General features: G+C 41.2%; 1 protein-coding gene across 2 annotated transcripts in view; it reads right to left on the minus strand.

The window, feature by feature from the left end:
- PLA2G4A (phospholipase A2 group IVA) overlaps nucleotides 1-25,636 on the minus strand; it is a 163,449-nt gene that overhangs the window by 52,297 nt on the left and 85,516 nt on the right. For both annotated transcript variants that reach the window (XM_075616878.1, XM_075616879.1), the window contains exons 11-12: nucleotides 7,673-7,810; nucleotides 4,304-4,396 (exon numbers count right to left, since the gene is read on the minus strand). In XM_075616878.1, the coding sequence (XP_075472993.1) occupies nucleotides 4,304-4,396; nucleotides 7,673-7,810 (231 nt within the window). The remainder of the gene's footprint in view (nucleotides 1-4,303; nucleotides 4,397-7,672; nucleotides 7,811-25,636) is intronic.

The following is a 25,636-nucleotide window of genomic DNA, read 5'->3' on the forward strand; positions in this document are numbered from 1 at the left end:
GGAGAACACCAGGCTCAAATGTAACCTGACCCACAAATCATCGGGAATGTCCCCATTATGGGGCAATCCATTATTTGCTCCGGGGCTGACCAGTGTGGACTTCACAATCTGGAAAACCAATCACATTCATAGATTGGTGGACCTGGAGGGTAGAAGAAGCATACAAACTTTTGACATTCTTAAATCTAACAACAATATTCCCAATGCCGAATTCTTTAGATACCTCCAGGTCAGAGCATTTTATCAAGCCCAACAACCTATAAGTCAATTAACGAATTTCGAAAAGCTTTGTCGTTCAGGGACAACCACAAAGGGACTCACATCGCAGTTGTACAAAGAAGTAACGGATTCTGGCTCAACTGTGACAGAGAAACTTAGCTATATGACCAAATGGGAGACGGACTTAGGAGAGGTATTAGACCTGGAAGAGTGGACAAAAACTGTGCAAACAGTATCCAAAAGCTCTATGTGTACGACCCTAAAGGAGAACGTATATAAAGTTATGATGAGATGGTACCATACTCCCACAAAACTGGCTAAATTTCTGCCCAGTTACTCCCCATTGTGTCCTAGACAATGTGGACAACAGGCAGACTTGTTAAACATGCTGTGGTCTTGCCCCAAACTGACCGCAGCCTGGGATTCAATCAAAGATTGGCTGACCAGGATCCTACGCATACAAATCCCGCCTGACCAGTGGCTATTCCTCCTAAATAGGCCGCACCAGGGCATTTCCAAAGCAACAAATAAATTGATAGTGCACTTCGCGACGGCGGTGCGGGGGGAGATCGCAGCAAGATGGAAACAAAATGAGATTCCACGGATTGCTACTATTCGGAACAGAATTTGAACAGAATGCCAGATGGAGAAATTGACGAGTTTGGTCAATGATACTGGCGAAAATTATCTAAAAGTCTGGATGCCTTGGTTGGCTCAGACAGACATACCGGGGGTAGATGGGTCCACGACATGGCAATGATAGTGAGGAGTGCGTTCTCCCTTGGTGTTCAGGCACAGGATCATGCAGACAGGTCCTTTTAGGAATAAGGGGATAGTACCAAACAGGGCCTCATGGTGGGAGTCGCCGGAGTAGCCGGGGATACATCCGACCCCCCAAGAAGCGATGAGCCGGAAGACACGGGACTCCCAGCGGAACCACAGCGGAAGGTTTCCACCCCCCCCCCCTGTTCTACCCTTACCCCCCTCTTTCCCTCAGGTTTGTATAGGTTGTTTGCCGGTCTGTCTCCCCAGTCTGTCCTGTTATCGTTTGTTAAAAATATTTGACCCATGAACAGTGGACACTGTATTGTACATGGAAATGTATGCAATGTCTGTAGAACATGTGATCCATTAATAAAATACAAGTTGAAAAAAAAAAAAACACAAAAGAGACAAGTACTTGCATTTAATCGACAGATACTTACCCTATATTTCTATTAAACTTCAATACCAAAGCCAAATCATTATAATGTATTGTATAACCTAGATACTTAATATAGATGTCTTCATTTGCTACTGTATATATAATGGGTGTATTTAGAATGTGTTGATATCTTAGTGCCAGTATAAGTTGAACTATGATGAGAGCATGGTCATGTCATAGCTTTGTTAAGATACCTAAAACTATTTCTGTGAATTGAATGGATAAAGGTGAGTGTCGTGGAATTGCAAGAGTCCAGGGTCTGGCTCAGGCTGTGCTCCCTCATGGTACAGTAGGGCAGAGCACGTTGGCTCAGTGTTTAAGAGGTCTAGCATGTTTTCAAATCAGACACACTACCACTATTTTGTAAGATGCCTGAACACTGTTTGTAACCTGCTGTTTCCTTTTCAATAGAACAATATGATTATATGTTATAAATCGTATTGCTTTTAAAGCTGCAGTTCAGGCAATATCCTGCATGTGTGTTTTTTTTTTTAATAAATCAGTTCTGTAGTAAGAAAAAATACTTTTAGCATTTTCTGTTTTAAAAAAAACAACTTTGAAAGACCAATTTTCTTGTATTCTATTTTAACAAGCATGCTTGTTCCTATAGCAACGATTTACATTCCCCATATGTAAAGATGTCGCCAAACTTTGCCGATCAATAGACGGAGAACGAATTGACCGGCAGCTATGCAGTTCTTTAGGTAATTAGAGATTGCCCACATGAAACTATTGAAGTAAAAAAATTAATAAAAAAAATAAAAAAAGACTGAACTGCAGCTTTAAGACCTTGCGAGTCTCATCTGTAAAGAAGAAACACAGTCTACTCAACAAACTGAATAAAGACAGAGCTCTATATTTATTTTTTAAGGCTTGGGGGGGGGGGGGGGGGTGTTGTGAAGGAGCCCAGAGCCGATCTATGTGATATTTGGGGATATAACATTCTATATAAAATGATATAAAGAAGGCCACCATTAGAAAGCTTCAATGTAAATGTCAAAGATTTAGATAGACCACTTAATTCAGGGGATTAAAAAAAAATAACAAAATCTCCGCCTCCAATTAATAAACAGAGAGCATAAATTGCTTCCTGCTTTAAAAAAAAATACAACGCATCCTTTGCATAGGAAATTATAACATTGCGTCTTCAGCAACATGCTTTCTTGTGGTCAGACAAATTCTTAACATACCGTTATCCTGGGGCTAATATGAACTTTTGAAATGTTATGCAATATGAACAAATATAAACTTAACCTATTAGGCAAAAACATATAAAAAAAGAAATAGGAAGAAAAGAAAAAACCCTTACTGGACATAATAAGGAATCAACTTATCGCTCTAATTGAAGATTGGATCAGAAGGTGGATCTCACCCACCACACAGGGGGAAATTCCATAGCTATACCCATCCTTTTTAATATTGTGGTTTATACTTTCTCTTCATAACCTTTCCCCTGCAGTTGTACAATTTCATAGAATTGCTGAAAACTAAGAGTTTCATGAACTAAAATACAATAGTTGTGTAGCATTTACATCATGGAGGTAAATGGTGTATGCTCAAATGAATCTATGATCGTGATTATAAGCTATTAGATACCTTGTGGCATTATAAGACACCTGAACTATAATGAGGCGTAATCTTATCTTGCATTAAACGAGGAATGGATGGAAGGGAAGTAACCGTAATTATGCCCCTCTTTAAAGCATTAGTAAGACCACACCTTGACTATGGAGTACAGTTTTGGGCATCACTCTTTAGAAAATACATTAAGGAACTAGAAAAAGTGCAAAGAGACACAAAATTCATTTAAGGGAATGAATAATCTGATATGAGGAGAGGCTAGCTAAATTAGATTTGTTTACATTAGAAAAGAGACGTCTAGGAGAGGATATGATAACTATATACAAATATATTCGTGGACAGTACAAGGAGCTTTCAAAATAACTATTCATCCCAAGGGCAGTACAAACGACACTGGGTCAAACCTTAAGGTTGGAGGAAAAGAGATTGCACCATCAACAAAGGAAAGTGTTCTTTATAGTAAGGGTAATTAAAACAATTCATTACCCATGGAGACTGTGATGGCAGATACAATAGATATCTTCAAAAAAAAGGTTGAACACCTTTTTAGAAAAGAAAGGAATACTGTGATTTACCAAATAAGTAAACATGGGAAGGGTGTTGAACCAGGGAGTAATCTGATTGCCAATATTTGGAGTCAGGAAGTAATTTGTGTTTCCCCTTATGAGATATCACTAAATGATATTTTCATGGGGGTTTTGTGTTTGCCTTCCTGTGGATAAGTATACTGTAAGTACAAATATAGGATACAGTACGTATCTGTCGTCTAAATTTAGCATAGGTTGAACTTGATGGACGCATGTCTTTTTTCAACCTCATCTACTATGTAACTGTGTAACTATGTAACTATGTAAGGGAATCTTACTATAACTGTATGTTAAGGCTTGCTAATGCTCAATAAATATGGCCCCCAAGGGTTTATTGCTTATCAACATTGGGGAAGAGAAATACTCAGACTAACGGTAATCATACTATACATTGCATTAGTTTAATTTAACAAGTCAATTTTCAAAGCAGTGGTTTTTAACCTGTGTTCTCTAGAGCTCTTGGGTAAATTGACACAATCAATCAATCATTCTGTTTTTATTTAAAACTAGAACTAAAAATTGTGTTATATTGCAAAGATATATATATATATATATATATATATATATATATCATCAAGAAAGACGGTCTTAGAAGTGAGAAATAATGGCAAATGCCAGTATCAACTAAGCAACTACTGTAGATTGCTGCTATTCTCCTATCCTTTCTTTGAAGCACTGGACACATATTGTAGTTCTATGGGTATAAAATTACCTAATTCTTCCTCCATTGTGGCACCTTTGTTCTTGCTTTTGGAAACACCAAGTACTCTGTTGAACAATATGGAGAAGGCACTGCCCCAGACACCTTAAAAATATCAAAACAAAAAATGTTGTTAGAAGGAGAAAAAGGCAAAAAGTCACAATTCACCCACCAATATCAAGACAATGTTAATGTTTGTATTGCCAATAATGTATAGAAAATTAGGTTTTGTTATTCCCTTGGTGAATTATGATGGCACCTAAACCAATACGTATTGAATTATATGGAAATTATGATATTCTGGGGTGCCTCATGTTGTATAAGCTGGTGGAACGATGTTATACGCTACATCTGTACTGTACAGGTAGTTCAATGTTTCTAGTCGTTTTATTGGTCCTGTAGAACATTAGTTGTAGGTTATATTGATACCTTTTAGGGGACCAACATTAGAGTTATTCAAAGATCAGTTATTCCCAACATCAGTCCTCAAGAATCCCAACAGATCCGGTTTTAAGGATATGAGCCACTGATTGAGCCACCTGTGCTGAAGCAGGGATATCCTAAAAACCTACCCTGCTGGGGGTTCTTCAGTACTGGAGTTGAAAACACCTATCACAGATGATAGCGTACAGAGTTTTTTTTTTTTTCAAGTCTACTTGAAGAAACCTACACTTGAAGAAACCTATGAGGTTTCAAAAGTGTTGGCACTATATTTTCATATTTAAAAGAACTCAAATGGTGTTCCCCTAAAAGGTTTCAAGATCTACAAAAAAAAATCTATACAGACAAAAAAAAAATAAGAAAGGATCCCCATTCGATGATAGGTGGGGTGGTAGAAGTACATATTGTGAGAATGCCTCAAAGATAAGTACAGCTCAACCCCGTTATAGCGCGATCCGCTATAATGCGGATCCGCTTATAACGCGGTTTGAGCGTGGACCCCGAAATGTAATTTTTTTTTTTTGCACACACACTTCACACACTCACTGCACACTGCATACATTCACAGCACACTGCACACACTCACAGCACACTGCACACACTCACAGCACACTGCACACACTCACAGCACACTGCACACACTCACACTGACGCACACACACAGCACACTGCACACACTCGCACTGACACACACACACACACACAGTCAAATACACACACACACACACAGAGACACACTGTCTCTTTAAGGGAGTTTGCTCTCGCAAGACGGAAGCAGAAGCAGGAAGCAGAGACAGGGAGAAGAGCTGAGCTGCCAGATGCCGGGTAAGTGCTGTGTGCTGTTGCCGCAGCCCCACCGGGTCTGGGAATGCTGGGAGAGTTCTCAGCTTTCCCCCTCCGGCGGACACGGTACCATCAGAAAAAAAAAAAATTAAAAATAAATAAATAAATTTCGGCGGCCATTTTTTTTTGCACACACACTTCACACACTCACTGCACACTGCATACATTCACAGCACACTGCACACACTCACAGCACACTGCATACACTCATAGCACACTGCATACATTCACAGCACACTGCACACGCTCACAGCACACTGCACACGCTCACAGCACACTGCACACGCTCACAGCACACTGCACACGCTCACAGCACACTGCACACACTCACATCACACTGCACACACTCACATCACACTGCACACACTCACATCACACTGCACACACTCACAGCACACTGCACACACTCACACTGACACACACACACAGCACACTGCACACACTCACACTGACACACAGTCAAATACACACACACACACACAGAGACACACTGTCTCTTTAAGGGAGCTTGCTCTCGCAAGACGGAAGCAGAAGCAGGAAGCAGAGGCAGGGAGAAGAGCTGCCAGATGCCGGGTAAGTGCTGTGTGCTGTTGCCGCAGCCCCACCGGGTCTGGGAATGCTGGGAGAGTTCTCAGCTTTCCCCCTCCGGCGGACACGGTACCATCAGAAAAAAAAGAAATTTTTTTTTTTTTTAAATAAATACATTTCGGCGGCCATTTTTTTCCCGCGACCCCGTTTATAACGCGGTAGTCGCGGGTGGCCCCCGAGGACCGCGCTATAATGGGGTTAAGCTGTAGCTAGTACAGTTCTATGAAAGGACTTAGGTTGTTCCACGCTTTTCATCAATAACAGATCTTTTGTCTCTCTTTTCATAGAGATTTAGGAGCAGCTGAGAGCCATTACCTGCTCTACATAAGCATTTGTAGTATTCAGTTACCAGCTCTATATCAATTGTATCCATAATGTTGATATAAAAGATAGTAAAAACTAAAACTTTTGCAAAGAGAATGGGCTGAATAAAGCAGGTTTGGGGACATGTGGAAGAATTGCAGATACACTTTTGGATTCTGTGTGCCTGCTGTATCTCGTATGGTGTACCAGAAGTGAAAAAGGATGACCGGAGTGCACAAGCCAAATGGAGCAGGAAGGACCCAAAATCAACAAAATTAATAAGATGGCACTTTAATGTGTCATGAGACCCATCCAACGCGTTTCGAACATCACAGCGTTCTTTATCAAGGATCCAATGCCGTGACGTCCGAAACGCGTTGGATGGGTCTCATGACACATTAAAGTGCCCTTTATTCATTTTGTTGATTTTGGGTCCTTCCTGCTTCATTTGTCTTGTGCTCTCCGTTCATCCTTTTTCACTTCTGGTACATCATCATTGGAAGCAGCACAGCCTGTCAGCCACACCAAGGATATGTGAGTACTTGCAATTATTCAGGGGAACCTGCCAATGAGACTGATTGTGGGTGGGCTTGCACTACCCACCACCTGCCTTCAGGAAGATAGTACCCATCAAGATTGGTTATTATATATTATCACCATCATTACAATATACCTTTGGAAGGAAGTGGTCTTGGCTATATTATATTTCGTTTTTCCTGGCATTGGAGCGCTTTTGCCAATTCTTCTATTCCGTATCTCGTATGGTGGAAGCTTTTTGCTATTGGTCTACCCTCTATAACTCTATTGGGCAGTGGCGTAACTACACCGTAAAAGGCCCCTGGGCAACTTTGCAGCATCGTGACATCACTGCATCATGTGATGATGCATTGTTATGGTAACATGTCACCATGAAAAGTTGCATCGCTATGATGATGCACTATGACATGACACCGCGATATCGTGGAGGAGGGCTGCTCTGTAAAAGAGGCCCCGCGCTCTCCCTCAGCAATCAGTTTAAATCCTGGAAGGAAAAGCGTAGGGCCACTGTAACTCAGGATGTAGCCTCGGATTTGGACATGAATTCACCCTCTTTAAAGGCAGTGTTCTTACCACTAAGCTACTCCTTCGTTCATTATAGGAAGAGTTCATTCTAGGACTATTTTTAAAGGGGACATACGTCTAAATTGTATCATTTGCAGTACTTACCCATTAAAAAGTGCAGTGGGTTTTCTTCATACTTTTTTACTACAGTACCCATAAAAAACTTGCTTCCAAATAAATCAGGGGGCATGAACGTGCCATATTTGGCCATGCCTATTTCATAAGGGCTAAATTCCACCCAATCTGAAAAAGAAAGAATCAAAATGTTAAAAATGAAAAGGATGGGATTTTCTTAGGTTTGCTAGCGGAAAGCCTTGGGTTACACCAATAGTGCTGAAGTATAGTACATATGCCCCCTATTCAATATTCTGTGAAGCAGTCTTCTCCATCCTACGGAATATTATAGTCCCATGTAACTAAATAGATCTTAAGGACCTCATTATGTAGATCAAGTCATAATAATGATGTAATCCTCTTGGTACTGTACAATAGCGTTTAACTGTATTGCCTGTCTGATACACTTAAAGGGGTCACATACTATTTTCTCTTGCAAGTTATTTGTAGAGGAGTGAGGCTGTATTTCTTGTGCAAAATACTTTGTTGCAGTATTGATACATTCTTTTTTACTATCCTATATGGTTAGACGTTTTTCGTGTAGATTAGTGGTTTACAACATTTTTTACGTTATCAACCCCCTGCTACAAAATATTTGTTCTGCGAACCTCATAATAAAAGGAGAACATTGTTTTTACTATTTTATGGTAATTTTCTTTTCCTGGGTAAATCTCCATGGTAGTGAACACCAAAGGGTTAAAGGAGCAATCCATGCAATATCCTAAATATTTTTTTTAATCAGTTCTATAGTTTTAACAACTTACTACATATTTAATTTTTATTCAACTCTTAATGCCATTGTTAATGAGTTTTAATATACTGAGCATCTTTTGATTTCTATAGCAGATTTCAGCCCACCTCCCGAGCAGTGCAAGATATTTGCAAGACTTTCTTGATTGTGATCATTTGTTGCCAATGTTCCCAGCAGTTTGAGCTGAAAACGGTAACAATAGATAATGTTACCTTAGTAATATAAGAATATATTGCAGCTGCTGAGTTACACTGACTGAAGGATTGATTGAAACTGAAACGCAGCCATTTAATGAACCCTGGGAAGCAGGAACTTTGCAGATTGATGAGAGGAGAACGAATCGATCAGTGTCTGCGTCCCATTTTCTAGCGGGATAGGACAGAAAAGATTCTACCTGTAGGAGGTGTCATAAATAGCCACCTCTTCTCCACAGATAGTCTTGTACTTCTTAAGCTGAAAAATATAAATATATATGTTAATATGTCTCAATATTATGGCTGGGTTACGGTAAGATAGTAAAAATAATTTTCCCCTTTCCTGGTCACATTTGGGGTGTTGAATTGGACCCTATCATACTGTAGGAGATCTGCAAATACTGGTAATTTTCAAGGGTGATCCTGTAACATGCTGATGTGCAGAGGCATCCATGTCCAGCAAAGCAAAAATTGAATAGTCACAACTTCTGCTTTGTCCTGCCTTATTTTTTCTGAGCATATTAGAGGTACTAGAGGAAATACGCACAGTAAATAAATACAGTAGGCTAGATGGAATTTCCATTTGGAAAATAGCGCATCAGTGTGAGAAGTATCTGGGTGACATGTTCTTGAACAGTATCAACTTTTTGTTTGTAGCTGAAGCTGTGTAATCTATTTGGGGTAATCCCCATTTTTGTACGATTTGTTAAAAGACGCTGTTCTACAGAGACCATTCCTCCGGAGCCACTGCTTACGACTTAGGAAATGTAAAACTGGAATCAGATTTCATGTTAGTTCTTCCAATTGTTCCTCTGCCCATCTGAATACAGGAAAGATAGCATTTAATAAAACAAGACATCTTGTTCCACCCTGTTTTCCTATGTATGCATGTACAGTGTGTATTTTATAGTTGTCAGATCATCTGCTCGCACTTCTAAACTTCTTCCCCTTATTTTTGATGAGAAGATCATTGGTTGCATTACATCTCATCTCTAAGGTACGTAGGGGTCTCCTAATGTAATACAGCCCATTTTCCACGGGCCGATTGAGAGCCGAATTCAACACCAAAGCCTAATTCACCCAATCTTGCAGTGAACAACCGAGTTTTAAACTCTCCACTTGTTCCCACTATTTAAGTGGATCTCTTACATGTTTTGGAAACCAAAATCAACTGAAGAGGATCCCTTCTTCGTTTGTCCCATTGATTGTTTCAAATAAATGTTATTAATCTCATGTGCCATCTTGACAATTTAAAGACATGAATAGAAGAAGACAGACTGCCTATTTGTTTCAGACACTGTAGAGCCTGCAACCCATCCTTGTATCTGTAATCCTTTACCCTGGATATCAGGATTTTTCTTTTGTAATGGAGAAAGGTGATGACTCCTCACGACCGGTGGAACTGAACACCTACAAACTTTTTTTTGTGATGGAACGAGGAGACTTTTGCTTTTGTTCACTAGCCGTCTATGTTGTTCTCCAAATTCCAGTACTCTTGCAAGGTGTAGAAGATATTGTTGCGATAGTGGAAAATGCTTAATTCTGCACCCATACAAATACAGCGTCATTTATTTTCGGCCAGGGTGCCGAGGTGCGGCATGAGCACTTTGTTGTCTGCACCTCGCCGTGCTGAGCCGCACGCACCTCGTCAGCCAGAATTATTATTTGTATTGTTGCAGTTCAGTACACGGTTGGCAGGTGGCGCACTGAATATCTTTGCTTATAAAACACTGAAAGCTACAGTTCAGCAATAATATAGCAGATGTTTAAATACAAGATACAATGTACACGTCTCTTTGTCTAATGACCTAGTACATCTCTACTGTTGCAGTTTCACACTTTATTAAAAACCACTATGCATTAACCAACTCTGTCTCAAAATTTGTACTGTGCATGGCATGGGACATGGTGCTTTGTCCATGCAACACAAGACTTGCTTACAGTAATGCCTATATGATATATTGTGTAATTCAAGTCGGAACAGATAAGAGTGCATCTATCTGAGATGTATCTATATATCGATATATAAAACTTTTGTGAAGGTTCTTGGTGATATTTCAAGATCGAATGGAAGTGCTGTGAACTGCTAATGACACTGACCAATGGCGAATCTTCGATATTTTTAATGACTGCTGGATACCAGGATGTGAAAATAAGCATTCTTCAGGTCTACCGACACCATCCAATCTCCTTGATTAATAGCCACAATAATCGTGCTCAGTGATCCCATCCTGAACTTACTGTTGATCATCTTCAGATCTAAAACCACGCTGAAGGTAGTTATTTTATTTTTTTTACCAAAAACATTACAAAATAGAATCCCTGAAACCTTTTTTTGTAAGGGAACCGGCTTTAATGCCTTGTTATTTAATAAATCCTTTATACTTTTCATTAAAGCTGCCTCTTTATTCATTGGGACTACGGAAGAAGCATTTTCTTGACATCCAGATAACTTTTGGTACTCCAGAAAATATCCTTTGTGGATTATACTGCATACCCAGGAATCTGAGATTGTCCAAGCATCTTGGAAATTGTGGATTCCGTTTCCGATTGGATTCCCCTCTTAATGTCAGGCAAATCTACCAGTGCTTCTGACCGAGGAACCCCAACTTCTTGGACAATGAAAAAGGTTGCTCTGGTCCTTTTTCTTTGTGGCAGGCTCTGTAGAAGATCTAGAAGCCCATTAATTGACCAGAGAACGTGTATTACTGAAAACACAAATCATGAACTCCAGCCATCTGTTTTGAATAGAAAAATTGGAAAAATAATAATAATAAATATATCAAATGCCCTTGAGGCTTACCTCAGTATCTTACCAACAGCAATCTTAGAGTAGCTTCCCCAGCATTCTCACTCAGGGTAGCGGTGAGTGGAGTTACGCTGTGTGCTCCTATTAATTCCATATTAGTCACGTCACATCACGGGCATGTGGGCAGGAATTTAAAAGTACGCAGGAGGTAGAGACAGGGGCATGCTGCAGCGACACATTCCAATGCAGCCACCAGGTAAAGGTGCGTACAGGCCGAGTGGGAGAGGCATGCTGCAGCAACATATTCCCATGAGGCTGCCAAATGCCCATCCTGTAATTGGCTGCCACCAAATTAGCATTTGCAGCATAGCCTACAACTGGAGCTTCCCCTGACACGCAAGCCTATAAAGGTGCGGATCGCAGGGGCTTCAGAAGACGAGAGAGGTCAGAACTCCCTCTGGGTTGACTGCATAAAACAACACCTAACCTCAGCTTGGTAGAACATAAAAAAAAGACTTCCAGAGGTGGGGATATTTATGGGACTTCACAGGTATAATTTTCTATCCTATCCCATATTGGAGGTAGGAATTAACCCTTGCTGCGCACTGCCCAGAAAATCTTATTGGCAACAAAACTTTTTGACCGATCCCAAGCAATTTAGTGTCCTGAGCTCATGGGGGGAACTTAAGGCAACAAACTTCCCGTCAGTGTGTGCATGGGGAGGTATAGCTTTCAGTTACTGTGAGAGTTTCCAAAGACACACCCCATAATGCCTAGTCGCTGTGAATGCAAAGCAGTGTGACGAGAAACTTCAAAGCTGTATCACCAACCCTAAGGTGCAGTTTGAAGCCTTACTAAGTGCGAAGTGCCCACACGGGTTCAGGAATCCACTATAATACCTGGGATCTACCATTGCATGTTTTTGTTGGTGAACTCCTTAGAGAAGCCTCAAAAAAACCTAGATGTTCCCAAGCACCTTGTTGGGAATCACTGGTGTACAGTAGTCATTATAATAAGCTTTCTAGCTATTCTATTGTGACACTACTCTGATCTAATACATTTCTGTTTTATCTTTTTATGTGGTTTGGCATTTTTAATTAATGTTATATCTACTATATGTCTGCTCTATATATTTTCATTAGTTTAGATAATTAGATTTTTTAATTAGTTTTTTTGTTCTCTCTTACTTATTTATACATGTTGATGTATTTGTTGGCCTTGTCCTAGTTTATTTAATAAACAAATAGGAAGTTCTCTGCAGAGGAGGTCATTGGAATAATGGGCTTCTAAGGGTCAGAGTATGATATCATGACGACTTGGATCTGCATATTTGCCATCAGAACCTCTAACTGCAGGAGGGGGGAGAGATCAAGAGACATTGTCAACCTAGGGTAACAGCTGATCCCACAAGGTGCCAGGCTGGACAGTGTACGTCACAGTTGATCTCATACTTTTAGAACAGGATCCAGAATCTAATGATGAAGATGATGAGGAGGTTGTCACTGAACCTTAACGTTTATTTGTTGGCATATCCTAATATTCACATAAGTCCATAAATCCCTCATGTTTCTTGCATTGCTGGTGTACATGTGGACACAACCAATTTTTATCCCCTTTATTATGTTTAGTTGTTAATCACTGATAAGCAGTTGGTAAACATGATCACCCATATCAATACGTATGCCCAGCAGTTCATTACAGCTGATGATCTGAAAGGCTGTGCAAGAGTATAGTGTTGAATTCCCAAAAGCATAGCTGTACTAAACAAATTGTGGGGTCTCATGCTGGCAATGGGCATAGTAAAATAACAACAAAAAACATCATTAGTTCCTACTCTGCTACCCACCCTGTTTATGCTACCCCACGTGGACAATTAGTTCATCCTGGTTGCGCCTCCCCGACCCTCTTCCCTCGCCTCCTGTCCAACATCCACAGACAAAATAGTGTGGGATCTAATTAATCTGCTATTAGGTTCTGGCTACCACCTATATGTGAATAATGTTTACACGAGCATAGCTTTATTTGAACCATTGTACTGCCTTCACACAGTCTGGAAAAATAGAAATAGGTTTCCAAAAGAACTGGTTGCCAAAAACACTAAAGCGTTGGGAAACTTCTGCACTGTGCTGCAATAAATTGCTGGTACTAAAATATACAGACAATTTATGATGAGTCCACAATTGCTGTACCGGTGTGTAGTACCACAACACATGACAGTGCCATGCTGTGTGTTGGATTGTAACAGGCATATGGATGGTGTGGACTAAAAAACAGACAAGATGTTGCAGCCTTTCAAGCCCACTAGTAAAGCTTTGGCATTGGTTGGTACAGATGTCAGTGAACAATTCTTACATTATAGGTAGAACAGGAGTACTGTACCAGATGTAAAATGTTAATCCTGGGAATACCAGTCAAAAATGGAAATAACAGAACTACCTAGCAATGAGAACAAGTAGCCAGGCTGACACTTTAGAATAAAAATACCCCCTACTGCAGAAAAGTAAAAGCACAGAAATGCTGCAGGGTTTGATATAAAAAGTGGATGAGGAGAGATTCAAGATAGTATTGTTCTCAGTGCCCAACTGAACGTGGTCTGTGCTTAGAAGGGGGCTTTGAAAAGTATCAAACCCTCCAGAATTACAGGCACTAAATACAGCTACAGTACCCCTAGGGATATACAAAACAGAAGAAAAGGACCCCACGAGTGAGAACACTCAACCCAAAGATGAATGCTATGTTTGTATACTATTAAAAATTATTTATTGGGAGACGTACTCCAAAGGAAAATAAAGGGTTCATGTTGTATAAAAAGTAGTGTATACAACCCAATTCTATAAATGTTGGATGGCTTCCACCCTAACAGTGATGTCTCGTCCGAAAAGTGCGAATATTAAAAGCAAGCTTGATACCATAAATTAAATTTGTACTCATTTGTGGTTAAACCACAGTAATTGTAGGTGAACAGGGATACACCATTGCTGAATATCTCAACAGTCAGCTACTAATAGCTGCTAATTATCCTCCCTCATAGTGGTTCAAAGCAATAGTTTTAGTAGGTTACATACTGACTGCTTTTATAGTTGAAGCACACTATGTTAACCCCTTAATACTTCTGCTTTACGCCAAATAATGCAACAGTCAGCTACTGATTGCAGCTTGTTGTCCTCACTCGTATTGATTAATAGCAGTGTCTAGTAGATTATATACTGACTGCTATAGTAATTGGAGCACAGTATGTTAACCCCTTGATACTTTAACTTCACACTTCCTGTGATTCTAGAACACAGTGGAGGTAAATAGAGGGTGTATAGAGATAAGTACAGTATATCAACCTCCTATTCACTCAGAACCTCGCTATCTAGCCTGTTAGTAGTAGATAGTACAGTGTAGAACACAGAAGAGAATACCCCCACTACAGCTGTGATTCAAAGTGGTGGTGTGGTAAGGGAGGGTGCTGTTGAGTAAGGTATAGATAATACTGAAAAGTAGGGAAAGGACCCAACCATAGCACTCACAATCCCTGTCCAGATGATGTGTTTGAGTTAAAAACGTAGTCTTTATTGCTCATAAATGTTAAAATAAATATGGTTAAAATAGACATATGGTGGACGCAAGCTATTGATCCTGTGTCGGATCAAAGGATCCAGGGTAATCACTTTATACGACACAGGATCAATAGCTTGCGTCCACCATATGTCTATTTTAACAACATTTATCCTGTTTTATATAATGTCTGTTTGTTGATATATATATATATATATATATATTGGTCGAAAGTCTGTCTGTGGGTGGGTTTACATCTTAACCCTGGCTGTGCTCAAAGCTGTGACCATGCAGCAAGCTTAAGCCTATAGGGGAACCATGTTGAATGGTTTTGATGCAAAAGGTGTGCTCATTTGCATGTCATTTCCCAGACTCCCTTGCTGCAGTGAAAGTGCTGTGTGCTGTGCGATAATGGTGAAAGGCGGGGTTGACAGAAATGATCCAGATTAAGCACCACAAGTGTAAAACACGCTTGGGTTAGATGACGTCAACCCTTGTGATGTCATCAGTTAGTGATCAGAGTGCATGGAGATGTTCGGCAGAAGAGCAGCTCCCAGAGAACGCTGAACTTTAAAACTATCTGAGCTTTGACTGAAAAGTGAAATAAAAAGAAAAATATTAGCATGTACAATAAGTTTAAAGGAGCAATCCATTCAATATTATACGTGTGTTTTTTAAATAAATCAGTTTTGTAGCATTAGAGAATACTTACTACCATTTAAAAAAATGTTTATTCAACTGTTAATGCCATTTTAAATTAGTTTTAATATACTGGGCATCCTATGATTTCTATAGCAGGTGTGAGGCTGCGCTTATAGTGCCGGCTACAGCTACGGCTACTGATGACGTCCCCGGTCTCCGTAGCCCAAGCGAAAGTTGTAATTTGAGTTTGGGAGACGTCTCTAGCTACAAGGGGAGTGACAGAAGGCAGAGGGGCGGGGACAAGAGCAAGGGGGAAGGCTGAAATGGAGGGGAGTTGTAATTTCTGTTTGTATGCTGAATTTACAGTACTTTTACTTTAAATTACGGGAGAATTTAAAATTTTAAAGTTGTTCATATAGTGTGTTTTACTTGACAGACACAGACACACACACACACACACAGACACACACACACAGACAGACACACACACACACACACAGACACACACAGACACACACAGACACACACAGACACACAGAGCCGCCAACAGAAATCATGGGGCCCAGGACAAATGAAAGGAGCAGCCCCCCCCCCCAAACCATAGCGCACCTGCCACGGAAAAACAAATTTTAGCGTAAAACTTTTGCTTACTCCCCCAATACATATAAAAATACACCCCAACCCCCCAATACATATAAAAATACACCCCACCCCCCCAATACATATAAAAATACACCCCACCCCCCCAATACATATAAAAATACACCCCACCCCCCAATACATATAAAAATACACCCCACCCCCCCAATACATATAAAAATACACCCCAACCCCCCAATACATATAAAAATACACCCCACCCCCCCAATACATATAAAAATACACCCCAACCCCCCAATACATATAAAAATACACCCCACCTCCCCCAATATATATATAAAAATACAACCCCAATAATAAAACGCTGCACCCGGTGCCGGGTCTCTCGGCAGCGGCGGAAGTCAGCTGGGCTAAGCTTCCGCCTCGCCGGCGTGAGAGGGTGACCCGGCGCACGCACGAGCAGCCATTGTGGGACTGAGAGGTGCCTGCAGCGGGGCAGAGCCGGCAGCAACTTCTGTAACCTGCAGCCGGGCCCCTGCCACCCCAGCCCCCCGGAGTCCCTCCAGTTGCCGTGCTACCACCACCCACCGGCCCCCTGCAGTCCCGCCACCCACTGGCCCCCTGCAGTTCCGTTAGCCCCTCACAGTCCCGCCAGCTGCCAGGCCCCCGCCACCACCCCCCCCCCCCACCGCCAGACCCCGGCCCCCCCCACCACCACACCACCCTCCCCCCTGTAGCCACCGGCCCGACCTGTGATAATCCCCAAGACAAGCCTGATTTGTATATGTATTGGGGGTGTATTTTATATATGTATTAGGGGGGAGTGGGGTATATTTGTAGATGTATTGGGGGGGAGTGGGGTATATTTGTAGATGTATTGGGGGGGAGTGGGGTATATTTGTAGATATATTGGGGGGAGTGGGGTATTTTTGTAGATGTATTGGGGGGAGTGGGGTATATTTGTAGATGTATTGGGGGGAGTGGGGTATTTTTGTAGATGTATTGGGGGGAGTGGGGTATATTTGTAGATGTATTGGGGGGAGTGGGGTATATTTGTAGATATATTGGGGGGAGTGGGGTATTTTTGTAGATGTATTGGGGGGAGTGGGGTATATTTGTAGATGTATTGGGGGGAGTGGGGTATATTTGTAGATGTATTGGGGGGGAGTGGGGTATTTTTAGATGTATTGGGGGTTGGGGTGTGTTTTTGTATGCATTGGGGGTTAAGTAAAAGTTACGCGCTAAAAAAATATTTCCGTGGCAGGTGCGCTATGGGTTGGGGGGGGGGGGGTCTGCTCCTTTCATTTGTTCTGGGCCCCATGATTTCTGTTGGCGGCCCTGATCTCACACACACAATCACACACACACAATCCCCCCCACACACAATCCCACACACACACACAATCAATCCCACACACACACACAATCAATCCCCCCCAACACAAACAATCCCCCCCAACACACACAATCCCCCCCACACACACAATCCCCCCCCCCACACACACAACCCCCCCCCCCCCCACACCACACACACCCCCACACAATCCCCCCCCACACAATCACCACACAACACACACCACACACACCCCAACACAATCCCCCCCCCACACAATCACACACAATCCCACACACACAATCCCCCCCCCCACACACACACAATCGCACACTCACACAATCACACACAATCCCCCCCCACACACACAATCACACACACAATCCCACCCACCCCCCCTCTCCCTGCACTCACACACAGACACATTCACCCTCTCCCTGCATCAGAAGCTATCTGATTGGTTACAGCCTGTCACATGAGGAGATAATTCTGTAAAAATCAAATTCTACTGACTACAGAGATTCATGTCTCTTCGTCGCTCTGTCGCCGTCGCTCCTACTATAAGCACATACTACAGATTCAATGCATTTGTTTTGAAGCGACGTCGCGTCGCTGTCGTTGTCACTATAAACGCAACCTAAGGCATACTGTTACACCCCCTTTATTAAGGCATATTGTTACATCAATGGGGGTGTATAAGACGAGCATGTGTATATGTCTCACTATATACTGTATAGGACAAATTTATTTCACAGTAGCAGAAAGTACTTTTCATCACTCAACTATTTTGTTTCACTTTGGATTTAGACATTTACTAAGCACAGACTTACCAAGGCAATCCTAATTAGATACAGTATCACTATATTCAATCAATCATTCAGTTCTTGTATTAAACTGGGTAATGACACAAATAATTGTTCAGGCTATCTTTAGATACTGTTTGTCATTTGAGACTATACCTTTTTCGCTCTCTATTTTGTTACAATTAGGGCCATTAATTGGAACCCAACAGATTGCTACAATAGCAGGCAGATAAGAGGCATTCACTCTCAAGTTTGGAATAATTATAGCTACTAATTTCCAATGCAAGCAGCTGTAGGCAAGTGTACATTATCACAGACACACACACACACACACACACACACACACAAAGATATACACTGTAAGACAATGGTACACACTCACCAATGACACACACTGCACATCATTAGCACACAATGATACACATATAAACTGATGCATACACATTCTCCCTTAGACCAGGTCCCCGCTGGCTACTGCAGCGCCGTCTGTTGGGGACGCTGCAGGGACAATAGCCGCTGCACAATGGGACCGGGCCCGCTGCGAGGGGGGGTGGGGCGCTGTGCTCCGCCGACAGTGACTCCTGCTCGCAAGAGAATTGTGAGCAGGAGTCGCGATGGAGCGCTAAGCCACGCCCCCTGGTGGTTCAGCCAATGAGGGCGAACCTGCCAGGTGACATCACGGCCGCGCCCCCTTCCCTCCCCCTCCTTGTCTTTTGGTCTGCAGCTCCCTGCAGACAAGGGGAATCGGCTGCACGCGCCGCCAGCCTCGCTGACGCGCATGCAGTGCAGGTACAGTGGCCGCAGCTTTATCGTGTTCTTACTGTATGACATTCCATGAACGCCATAAGGGCCAGCATGATAACTATGGAATGTCATGCAATTAATGCTCATTTCTTTAGGGAGAGATCACATTCACCACTACCGTGCAGCCCCCTCCACTTCCGTTCAGGCTGCAACTCCTTAATTGCTTTGCTTTCCCAAGTCATCACATCATCATTATCCCGGAGGGGTTAAGAGAACGATACACATGTTAATCCACATACAGACAACACTGCACAAACTAAGTCATATACCCTGATAGATACACAGACACACATTATGGCACTAATACACACATAGGTACAGCCTCTCTGGGTAAACTCAGACACAACATCTGATTAAATGCATGTGCTTTACAAATAACTCTATATACGCGTACATATATGCGTTTGACTCATTTTGAGGACGTCAGCCTCTGGATTATAGGGATATTGTAAAGATGAAATGCTTTCACAATTGACAGCTCTTAACGAATCATTTAAAGGAGTTAACAATTTCCACCTACCCACTGCATCATTTACTCTCTTTGTCGCAGTTTAGTAGACGTATATTAAGAATTATTAAAAACAGCCAGACATGCCTCTAATAAAAAAAAAACAGTATCCTGTAATCATAGCTCACACACATTCAATACAGAATTTTGGTAAAAGTAGAACTATTTTATAAGAGCTCTTGTTTTTCATAAACTGTCACTCCCAATTCACTAAATATCCCATGACCACTGTACCTCTTACACTGTTACCCTTATAAATACACCATGTTTGTGGTGGCTTGTGGGTCATTTGCATGTCATTACCCAGAGTCCTTGTCTGCAGCTGAACCAAGGTACGACATGTGACAATAGGATGAATAAAGCAGGCTTGGGCAGATATGTAGAAGACATTCAAGTACAATTCTGGGCTCTATCTTTGTTGTGGAATAATTAGAATCGCAGATGAAGATAAGGCACTATCTTTACTAAGTGATGCTATGCCACAATACAATTTATAGATTAACACCATTAAGTAAATATGGCCTTATATAAAAATCTGCAATTTTAATAAAGCCATAGCAAAGACAGGGACATGGTTTGTTAATGAGCTGGTAACGTCAACAGTACTGTTGGATCAAAAGACAAGGGGATGGATGTACTGTATATAGATGCATCCTGGTCACTGTGATCACTACTATTGCACCTAGCAAAAGGGGTAACCCCCAACATGTTCTACAATTAAATACCTGAAATGCCACTTTGACTCTCGAAAATATGGCAGAGTCTACCTACAGTATAGATGACTTTTATACATAGTCCGTCAACATAGTTTCCAAAACAGAGACGCAGTACAGTATCCCGATTCTCTTTACTGGTTGAATCATAAAACAATTTATCTGGCCAGAAGTAAACTAAGAATAGAATGAACCATACGGCCTTCAGCCGTATGTATTCACTGTTACTTGAAATATTTAATCTGCTCAGTTGCATATCAACAGCAGAAATAACTTGTGAAAGTGTATACATTTTCTTATGCAACTGATGCTGAGCATTTGCCAAATATTTCTCTCTATTACAATGTAAAAAAAGAAGCAGTTGTCTTTTCCCCATTTTGAATACAAATCTATACAGCACATTTACAGAATGATGGAGTGTGAAACCAGCACAAGAAATGTACTGTAGATTCAAGGAAAAGTTTATCTAAATACACTTGCTATATAAATTGAAGTCACCATTTATTACCAAGCACTATGTATACAGTACAGTAGGTGAAAGCTAGATATACCATAAGAAAATAAAGGAAAGGAAGGTAAACATGTTTATTTAGAAGTAAAAAAGACGTTCGTATTTAGCTATAAGCTATATAAAAATGTTCTCTGGAAATAGATTTTTTATTCAAAAGTGATATTGTTTCTTAATTCTCTTACGTCTTCAAAAGAGTACAGACTCAGATGGCATCACCAACCTTAATTATTAAAAATTCAAAGACACAAATAATGAAGCAGTGCACAGCAATCAGAAAAGAAAAACAGACTGCACATAAAGAGAATTTATTCAGCCAATGCCATGATGTGAAAAGGAGCGCACAGTCCCTCCAACGTGTGTCACACCCATTGGGCGCTTTGATGAAGTGCCCCAACGGGTTAAAAACGTGTTAGGGGGACAGAGCTCTCTTTTTTACGTCATGGATAAGCTGAATACATTTTTTTTTATACGCACAGTGTTTTTGCAGAGATAGTAGAGCCTCAATATTACTTCTTATCTGGATTACTACAATGGAGAGTAGGGGTCTTCCCCTGATGTTGAGAGCATCAGTATAAGTATCATTGGTTACAACTTTCTTATGGTGTGCTACGTATACCTTTGCAATACTCTGTTATCAACACCATAATGGTCTGCTCCTTCAATGCACTATGGCTGATCAGGTTTTTTTCTGCTTCCTTCAACAGGGAACTAGACAGGGTGGCCATCTCGCAGCCTCTTACTTGCATTATATATCAAAGCCCTGGCCAATGTCATTTTAAAAATCCTAGCAAGTGGACCTCAAATATATACACTTGAATTTTTCACTGTCCCTATTCCGTCCTTTGACTTTCCTTAGTTATTTTAGCTTATTTTAGTAATAACTCTGGGTTTAAAAGGCTATACTGAGAAGGCAAACGCTTTGAACATATCCCTATTCAAAGAAACAGTAGATTTGATATCCCTAAACTTTTTGACTAAAGAACTAGTCCAAGGAAAACTATCCCCATCTGAATAATAGTATTACACGCAAACTCTGGAATCTTGACAGAGTTAGAGCAACTCTTGTGTTAGAAGGATAAGTGATATTAAAATGAATCTTTTACCTTGCCTCTTGTACTTCATCTAAATCTTTCCCATCCAGATCCCATCTGACATTTTAATAACCTTTCACAAACAAATGGATGGGTTTGTTTTAAACAAAAAGAAACTCAAAGTAGGATCTTCTCAATGCCTATGGAGAAAATCTCACACACATGCCGATTTTCTACACTATACTGTACATTTCTCCTCTGCTCTAAGGCCAAAACCGACTCCTCACTAAAGGACACCCACACATCTAATCCAATGCCTTCTCTTCTCTTTATTTGACTCATTCCTCCAACCTTCTCCACCCTCTTTCCTTCACTTCTCTTTAAGCCTTTGCTGACCACTTTAAAGATCAGGTGGATACTATGAACAATTAGATTCCTTCTATCCCTTTCCACTCTTCTCTGCTTATACCTTCTTCCACTGACTCCATTTCTTGTGTTTCGGAGCTGGATCTTTCTAAGATGATTTTCTCTGCTCTCTATCACATGCCCTCTTGATCCCATTCCCTCATCAAAACTCTTGCTTCTGTCTCACCCATATCTTCAACTCCTCCCTGTCCTCTGGCACTTTCTCCTCATCTTTTAAGCATTCGGTGTTAACACCCATTCTCAAAAACACCCTAGACCCTGTGTGCCTTACTAAGTACGACCCTGTATCCCTCCTGCCTTTTGCCTCCGAACTGTTAGAACGTCTCATGTTCTCCAGTATGATCGATTCTTAATTCTCATGCCCTCCAGGACCCTTTACAATCTGGCTTTTGTACAGAAAAGGTGTTTGGCACTCAACTGAGACCGTGCTTACTAAAGTAGCCAATGATCTACATGAAGCAAAATTCCAAGGTCTTTTTTCTCTACTTATCCAACTCTATATCTCTGCTGCCTTCAATATGGTTGATCACGATCTTCTCCATATTCTACACCCCTCTTGGTATTCATAACAAAGCTCTATCCTGAAAATTTTATATGAGAAAAACAGCACGACCGATACAAACATTGAAAAAATATATTTTGGAAGGAATGATAGGTGTCATGGAAACAAAAGGGACCCCCTTGTCCCTAATAAATTACTGAATACATATATGGTGATTTCAAGCACTCAATGTGAACAATAACTCTTTAGGAGACCTAGAGTATAATAAAATAAAAATGTTTACTCCATATGTTGCACAAACAAAATATTAATAAATATTATGCAGACTGGAGCTGTAATAAACAGTTTAGAAATTCAAATCATGAAGATATGGAAAAAAAAGAGCAATACTTATCCACAGCTTTCATAAAAAGTATGTACAGTATACCAAAACAGGACTGAAAAAGCGTTCTTGCGTCATACAGTAGCTACAAAAAGCCTTAATCAAAGGTACAATTAAAGGGCTAAAGACCAAAACATGTAAAACACACATAAAATATATAGTAAAAAAAGATGAAAACATTACAAAGAAAAAGCAAAAATGGGTATGATATTACAGAAAAATCAGTAAGGGGGGCCACGTTTAAGGGACTAACCCCTTCTTCAAGCTCGTTTCCACCAGTTGGGAGCAACGTAGCACTTCCCTTAAAAAAAATCAATTAAACTTTCTTACGATATAGTAAAGTCAAAGATGTGTACAAAATGCAGCTAACAATAATCAATAAGGTTAAATAGTCCTTGCAGCTCTGTAACCGCTAACTGCTCACTCAAATCCTCAGCCTGTACAGTTATTTTCCTTACTTTCAACACACTCCACTCATCTGCTCCTCCTTAGGCCTTGCCTATAGTGCCGTCGTTGGCGATGGCGACACGGCGGGTGACATCACTCGTCACCGGGCAGCCGGGTCGTGGGATTCCGGCAATTTGATTTGTTCAAGGGCCGTCGCGTCACGTGACAGCCCTTGAAAAAATCAAATTTTGCTGGCTTCAGGTTTTCGCGATGGCGACGTCACTCCTCGCTTACAGTGCATCCGGCGGCGGCAATGTATTTGATTTCAGGCGACGTCGCGTCGCTGTCACTATAAGTGCGGCCTTGCATACACATTCGGAATATGCCAAGCACCTTTTCTTCCCTCCTTTAAATCAAACCTTAAAATTCACCTCTTTAGCAAAGCATTCCAATAGCTTAGATCCATGGCTACTGTCCCGCACCCACAGTGACTCCTACCAATCAGTGTGGCCAAGCAACGCCATCTACTGCACTTATTCCCTCGTGTGGGAACTCTTATTTCTTGAGGCTTGGGTCTGTAATGTCTAATCTAGTCAACATAACAAAAACAACTTGCAATACTTTGAAGAAATGTAAGTTTTGAAGCCTCATTTGCAGTTGTTGTGTTTATTATTGCTCCTATCAAAAATAGAGTGATGGCGGTCACAGCAATTGGAGTCCAGCCAAAAGTGAATAAAAATATAATCAGCTTTAATAATTACATGCTGTACATCACAGAAAGGGAACTCTGACGCGTTTCGTCCCTGACAGTGACTTTATCAAAGAGTGATAAAGTCCCGGTCAGGGACGAAACGCGTCAGAGTTCCCTTTCTGTGATGTACAGCATGTAATTATTAAAGCTGATTTTATTTTTATTCACTTTTGGCTGGACTCCAATTGCTGTGACCGCCATCACTCTATTTTTGATCTAACCTATTTCGGCTGGGCACGCCGGCTTCTCACTATTGCATCCCAGGGCTTTGAAGTGCTGGCGCCATCCCCCTCGTATGTGCAGTTACGCCGGAGCGCATTGAATGCTGGGACACATCGTCTGCTCCTCCTCCCAGCAGGAGACGGCGTTTGCTGATTTCTTTGGAATCAGCTGTCCTCCACATGGATACCGTCTCGGCGTGACACTAGGAACTAAGACGCCACCGCCATCCCTTCGTTGTTGGAAGTACGCCAGGGAAAACGCTTCAGCTGGGTACCTGTCATCTCACCTTGTAGAACGGCTTATAGTGAGCTGATTAAGGATACTACAGACACCGGGCAGGGTAAGGGCAGCAGCTGGCGGCTTCATTGGTCCAAGAGTGAGGTGTTTGCGGACACTTCATTTCTTGTACCTTGCCTCATCCTGCATAACTGGCCCCCCACCCAGGATGAGTTCTACTACATTATCCTTTATATGACTTAATAACATATGTTCCAATAGTGAGTTGCCGTTCCTTTCTCTAGTGGATTGTGGATCATACCCAATTAACCTTTATATACGTGACTTTGGCAGCATCAGTGTTTTGGGTTTACTCCCTTGTTCTTTGCTATTATGGCTCCTAGACACAAAGTCCCTAACCAACCCTAACTCATTATTACCTTGGACCAATATAAGTTCAAATGTAGCGGCTTTCCCATTATCTCCCTAATCAATAAAAGTTGAGCCCAACCTGAACACCAATGCTTTAAGGCTGTGGTAGAGCTCTAATGATAAATCATATTAAAGATTTGCAAACTGAAAATCAAATCCTACTCAGATATTTATTTTGAATTTATTTCCTCTTCTTTTGAGTTTTTCCCCTAGCATTACAGGGTCACTTCATATCCAGCTTCTTGCCACAGCTAACTCGGTATACATTTTTGTTTTTAAAGATCTAGTGTCACTAGCTAACCTGAAAAAGGCCATACTTAACTTGTATACCAGCTGTGGCTTTTCAGGTGAGTATACTGATAGACCTACTGTACTATAAGTTAATCAACCAGTGGAGGAGACAGAAATCTAGAGGATCTAGTTAAGAACAGGTAAAACTTCCCTCTGCTCTTCCT

This window comes from Ascaphus truei, chromosome 10 (assembly GCF_040206685.1).
Source record: "Ascaphus truei isolate aAscTru1 chromosome 10, aAscTru1.hap1, whole genome shotgun sequence".
Classification (NCBI taxonomy): domain Eukaryota; kingdom Metazoa; phylum Chordata; class Amphibia; order Anura; family Ascaphidae; genus Ascaphus; species Ascaphus truei.